The 6,506-nt window shown below is 39.5% G+C and overlaps 1 protein-coding gene across 1 annotated transcript; it reads right to left on the bottom strand.

Annotated features, from left to right (window-relative positions):
• Nucleotides 1-1,444: 1,444 nt before the first annotated feature.
• LOC114293539 (uncharacterized) lies at nt 1,445-2,867 on the bottom strand. Its single transcript, XM_028237622.1, has 2 exons — nt 2,622-2,867; nt 1,445-1,783 (listed from the first exon to the last, which is right to left on the bottom strand). Exons 1-2 carry the CDS (start codon nt 2,865-2,867, stop codon nt 1,445-1,447), a joined length of 585 nt encoding a protein of 194 aa, XP_028093423.1.
• Between the last annotated feature and the right edge of the window lie 3,639 nt (nt 2,868-6,506).

Raw genomic sequence — 6,506 nt, 5'->3', positions numbered from 1 at the left:
GTTTCTTATTTTGCCCTTGGTGTCAATTGCCTCACCTCTGCTTGCTTCCATATCCTCCAGAATCTTGGTTACCCCTTTGCCTTCTAAGAGTACTTCTGTTGCCACCCTATTTCGGTAGCAGCTAGGACTTCTAGGGATGGTACTGGTAGCATGCCAATACTTCCTCTATTGCGCAGCTCTAGTCCCACTTCCTTAGACCTACTGGCGGCCAGGACTATGGATGATGCCAAGGCATTTTCCTCTCCTTCTCCTGCACCAATTTTTCTAGCACTCCCTTCCACAAGTGGCCCCTCTACAATATCCTTTTTAGAATATGAGATGGACATCTTTGAAGCCCAACTGGCGAGCTTATTTGATATATCTACACCAGTTCTTCCAACTGGTAGTGATACTGAGCCACTGGACTTAGCTGACTCTTTACTCAAGATAATTAAAGGCTCCTCTACTACTGAGTCCATCTCTTTTCCTCAAGTAGATTTGGGCACTTCCTTAGAGTTGATGAGGACATTCTCGAGGATTCCATTTGAGGCTTTATAGAAACCAACTATCAAGAATGAATTCCTTAGATGCTGCTAGCTCTTTGAGCAGTCTAATGCTGCCTTTAAAGGCCATTTAACCCAGGCAGCAGCAACCATTGACTTTTATGTCAACATTTGCCAAATGGCTAAGGCTGCATAGAAGGAACTCTTAAAAGACAAGGAGTTTGCCTCCCATACCCATTCTGAAGTTTCAATGCTAAAGGGACAATCCTCCTCCACCTCACAACTTCAAGCTCAACCCTTACATAGGAAGGCAGGACTAGAGAAGGAGCTAGTAGCGGTCAACCTAGCTTTGGAGCAGAATGCAGAGAGGTTGCAGACTTTACACTAGGGGCTATCAAGCTGTAGACAGGAGATGAATACTGCCATACAACTATTCCCAACATTCCAAAACAGAGAGCTTATTGTAAGGGAATAGTTGAAACATTGTAATGAATTTTGGACCAATTTGTGGCATAATGTACTTAAACTTTTATGAAATGAAGCATTATTCTTTTACACAAATGTTTACTGGCTTTACTTAATGTTTCCATATAGGATCTTAAACTCCTTGTGCCTCTCATATGGTTGGGTAATAAGGTTTCAAATACTTGCCATTAATTTTTTGGGATGCACATCTCCATTTTAATTTTTTAAATGGTAGGCTCCTCTAGGAAAAACTCTATGGACTTGGTATGGACCTGCCCAATTAAGTGACCATTTTCCAAACTTGTGGCTTTTAAATCCTATTGGAAGTATTGTTTTCTAAACCAAGTCTCTCTCTTCAAAGCTAATGTGTTGAACCCTTTTATAATATCTTTTGGCTGTATTTTTCTTTTGTAAAAGCATATTATTTAATGTCAAAATTCTGGCTTCATCCACACCTTCTAACTCTAGGCGCATGCTTTGGTGATATTGATCAATACTTAGATGGTCTTGGCATTTACACTCAGTGACTTAATATTGATCTCCATAGAAAGCACTGCATCGTGCCCATATACTAAGGCATAGGGAGTAATTCTAGTACTTGATCTTTGGGAAGTCCTATAAGCCCACAACACATCTAACAACAAGTTGTGCCAATCTCTAGGATTGTCTTCTACAACCTTCGGCATCCCCTTCTTCAAGGATTTGTTCAATGACTCTGCCTGACCATTTGCTTGTGCATAATAGGGGGTGGAATTGACAAGGCTAATTCCATATTCTGCTGTGAAAGCTTTTACTAGCTTTCCATCAAACACAGTCCCATTGTCCACAGTAATGGTCTATAGAATACCAAACCTATAGATTAACTCCTTGATAAAGTCAATTACCTCTATTTAATCTACAGTCTTATAAGACTTAACTTCAACCCACTTGGTAAAGTAGTCTGTGGCCACTAGAATGAAACAATGTTGCTTCGAAGAAGGTGGGTAAATTTTCCCTATCATGTCCATTGCCCACCCTTTAAATGGCCAAGGCTTCACCACTGCATGTAGATAAGCTATTGGAACATGCCTTATCATGCCATGCTTCTGGAATACTTGGCAACCCTTTGCATACTCTATGCAATCCTTAAGGATGATTGACTAATAATAAGAATGCCTTCAAAGCAACCATCTCATCTTAACACCAGGCTAATGAGCATAACAAATATCTTCATGTACCTCAACCATGGCAGTCAATGCCTCTTTTGGTCCTAGGTATTCCAATAGAAGACCATCTGCTCCTCTTTATAAAGAGCATTCCCATATACTATGAATTGTATTGACCGTAGTTTAAGCTTTCTACTAGCCTTCGAAAAAGAGCTAGTTAAATACTAAATGATTGGATGTCTCCAATCTTGTTCTTCCAAGTCATTTTGATTAGCTTCTACCAATATACATCTTTCTACTAAAGGTGGTATTAGCTTATGATATGTTGCTTGACTCATATCTATTTGAGTATTATCCCTTCTTTTGAAATTCGAAGTATTATGGGCCATATCTATTTGAGTATCATGAATCTTGTGATATAAGTTACATTTGCCACTTGGAATTGGGAAAGTAAATGTACATCACCAACATAATATGGTAATAGACTTGCACTTTAACATTTAAAGACTCATTTTACTTGATTAATTACCAATTGAGAATCTCCAAATATGTTAACTACATGAACCTGTAAATCAATAAGTATTTCAAGTCTCATAACTAAAGCTTCATACTCAGCTTGATTATTGGAACAAGTGGTTTCATCAATTCTAAAACCGTGCGTAGTTTTTGCCCCTTGTGGTGATTTGATTACAACACCAATCCTAGCTAGACCATTAGCTTTTGACCCATCAAACCACATATTCCATGGTTCTGAATCAGCTGTGTCAAGATCCATTATTTCTTGACTTTTTGCTTGACATGGATGATCAGCTAAGAAGTTGGCCAACACCAGACCTTTTATTGCTTTTTAAGGGACATATTCTAAGCGGAATTTTGACAAAGCTAAAATCCATTTGTCAATTTTTCCTCATAATATAGGTCTAGATAACATATATTTAACCAAATCTGTAGTTGTAATTACCAAGACAATATTAGGCAAAAGATAATATCTTAATTTTATTACTGCAAAGTACAAGGCTATACACAACTTTTCTACAACTGAGTATTTACATTTTCAAGAGTTTGAAAACCTACTAAGGTAATAGACTGCTTGCTCCTTGCCTTCTTCATCGTCTTGAGCCAAGAAAACTCCCAATGATTCTTCAGCTGTAGCAATGTATAACTTCAAGGGTTTGCCCTTCCTTGGTGGCATCAGTACTGGTGGTTTGGCCAAATAGGCTTTTATTCCTTCAAAAGCAGCTTGATGCTCTGCTGTCCATGTGAACTCTTCTTCATCTTTTAACTTTAACAAAGAAGAAAAAAACTTTAGTTTTCCCAGCAATATTAGAAATAAACCTTCGAAGAAAGTTAATTTGACAAAGAAATTTTTGTAATTCTTTCTTACTTGCTGGAGGCTTAGCCTCAATGATGTCTTTGGCTTTGTTCTGATCAATTTGTATTCACTTCTTATGTACCACATACCCCAAGAAGTTTCCAACTGATACACCAAAAGCACACTTGAGTATATTGAGCTTTTAGCTTGAATTTCCTCATTCTTTTGAAGGCTACTATCAGATGGCCTAGATGCTCTTCCATATACTGAGATTTTACAACAATATTATCAATGTAACATTCCAAGTATCCTCTAATGAGATAATGGAAGATAGTGTTCATTGCCCCCCTGATATGTTGCTTCAGCATTCTTCAACCCAAATGGCATCTTAACCTATTCGAAGATTCCAATGTTTCCAGGACACCTGAAAGCTATTTTACGGACATCCTCCTTTACTATGTATATTTGATTATAGCTAGAGTGTCCATCCATCATGGACAAGATTCCATGTCCTGCTAAATTGTCCACCAGTAAATCAACTATATGCAGAGGGTACTCATCCCTTAGAGTTGTCAAATTCAGATTTCGGAAGTCAATGCATACCCTCAATTTGTCGTTCTTCTTTATCACAGGCACAATATTAGATAGCCATTCAACATATCTGGCTGTTCTAATGAAGCCTATTTTAAGGAGCCTAGCAATCTCCTCATTTTCTTTCTGAACTACTTCAGGACTCATTTGCCTAGGTCTTAGCTTGTATGGCTTAAAGTTTGGCTTGACTGGAAGTCTATGCTCTACCAATGACCTATCCAATCCAGTTACATCATTGTATGACCAAACAAAACAATCCTTATATTGTTTCAGGATAGCCAATAACTAGTCCTTAGCAATGGGGTCCAACCAAGCACTGATGTAGGTAGGTTGTTGTATTGAAGCTTCCCCTAATTAACTTCTTCCAAGGGGTCTTGCATCTGAGTACTCACCAATGCTTCTCATTCAGCTTTATCTAGCTTCGAAACAATCGTTTCCTCTTGATTTACTATAACCCATCCTCGTTGCACATCTTTATTTTCCTCTTCATAGACAAAGTCTGTCCATAAAGCTTCTTCTTCCTGGATTTCTTGGACTTTAGTCTCAATGTCCAATGCACAATACTTATCCAGAGCCAATAACTTGGCTTCTTGTTGCTCATGCCTGAAACCAAGTATCATGGTTTCCTTTTCTTCTTCATGGATTTTCTGGACTATTGCATCAATGTCCAATGTCAAGAATTTGACTAAAGCCAATGGTTTGGCTTCTTGATCCTCCTACCTACAACCAGGCATTGTTGGTATCCTTGATGATGTACTCATCATTAGCACTTTCTTGCACTAAGTGTTTCAGGTGTGCCACTTCCTCATCAGCCATTATTTCGACTGTTACATTAGGCTTTCTCAGCACACCAAGCAAAACCACCCCCTCAGTATACAACTTTGCTTCTACGAAGTTTGCACACACAATGAAGGGTTGTGGGTCTGTATTTATTTCTTTTGTCTCTCCATTACATAGGGCTATCACCACCTTCTGATGCAGGGATGAAGGCACACATTTGTTGGTGTGGATCCAATCTCAACCAAGTAAGGCATTGTACTTGGCATTGTTGTTTATTACAAAGAAGACAGTCATACAGTCTCGTGTCCCCGCACTTAAGTTAATGGAGAATATGCTTTTAGCCATCTGTTTATCTCCAACAAAACTAGCAATGGTTGTGCTTGTTGGGATTAGCCTGGGGTTTCCTTACCCAACTTCCTCAAGGATGAACGAGGAAGCAAATTCACTACTGCCCCATTATCTACTGGTACCTTGTTCATTTCTATTCTATCGAAATATGCCTTGATATACAAAGGCTTAACATGCTGCGTCATGGATACTATGCGATATTCGAAGGGGTATGACAGGGTAACTATGCTTACCTCTTCATTCTCTTCGTCACTCTTCATGGGTTTGGCCACTTTAGACTCATTCTAGATTATGATGGTCTGCAAGTCTTCACTGAAAATTTTATAGGGTTATCCTCCTGATTCCCTTCTCCAGCTTGAAACTCTTGTGGCAACACATAGACCATATTATTGGCATTGGAGAAAATGAGCCAAACTATACCATGGACTGCACTCTGTGTTGGTCTGAATCGATGCCGATGATGCATCTTCCAAGCTGAATTCTGGAACATCTAAGTTAGCAAGCTCCTTAGCAGCAGTGTGTTGTTGGTCAGCCATGAATACAAACTCTGTTTACTCAGCCATGAAGGCTTCGAACATCTCTTCCTCAGCCAATATCCTTTCCTGGCCTGGCTTAGTTTTTTCATCTATCTCACTGTCATCATCACTTTCTAATAAGGCCTTTTCGAGGCCTGTCAAACTTGATTTCTCTTTGGCTTTTTGTTCAGCATGAATCTCAGCCAATTTTTCTCTGCTGGTTAGACTTCTGTTGACCTTAGGGTTAGGCTTCGAACTTCTTTCTTCTCCCAATTGACCTCCTGGTTGTACCAAAGAAGTACCCTCACCAGCTTCCTTTAGATCCTTCTGATATCGAGTAAACCTCCGTTGGACCTTTCTTCTCTGGGATCTAGACATCGCAGAAACCATATTTGGTTATTTTGTCTTTGGGTTTTTGAGCAGTACCCAGTTGTTTGGTGCCACCAAAGGAGGCTTGATCATTATGTCCTTGCTTGCAAAGGCTCTTCCCTAGATTGGTACCATTTTAGGTTTGCTTTTCATGACAAACCAATCTGTGACTCCTGGTACCCTTGAGCCCACCATTCTAGTAGTTATGCCTACTGTTCTCATCTTCGAAGGACAATCAGTGGCCTTGGTTTCTGTTTTGAGCCTAAGTCAAGCTTACACACAGGCTTGCTGATCAATTTGTAGTAATTTGGTGACCTTGTCCCATACAAAGGCCTCTTGCCCATTGCATGAAACTAGCTTCTATCTTCTGGTGGTGCAGCCAAGGATGTCTGCTACCTAGGACCATTCAGGTAAAGCTTCTTGTAGGTACTAGCTGCCCTACGCTCCTTTTGCATATCTTTATAGTTTTATAGTACTATTTTCCATCAATTGAAAGCCC

Source organism: Camellia sinensis, chromosome 5 (assembly GCF_055761805.1).
Source record: "Camellia sinensis isolate YWXY chromosome 5, ASM5576180v1, whole genome shotgun sequence".
NCBI classification, from domain to species: Eukaryota; Viridiplantae; Streptophyta; class Magnoliopsida; order Ericales; family Theaceae; genus Camellia; species Camellia sinensis.
This window is presented reverse-complemented; position numbering and strand designations above follow the sequence as displayed.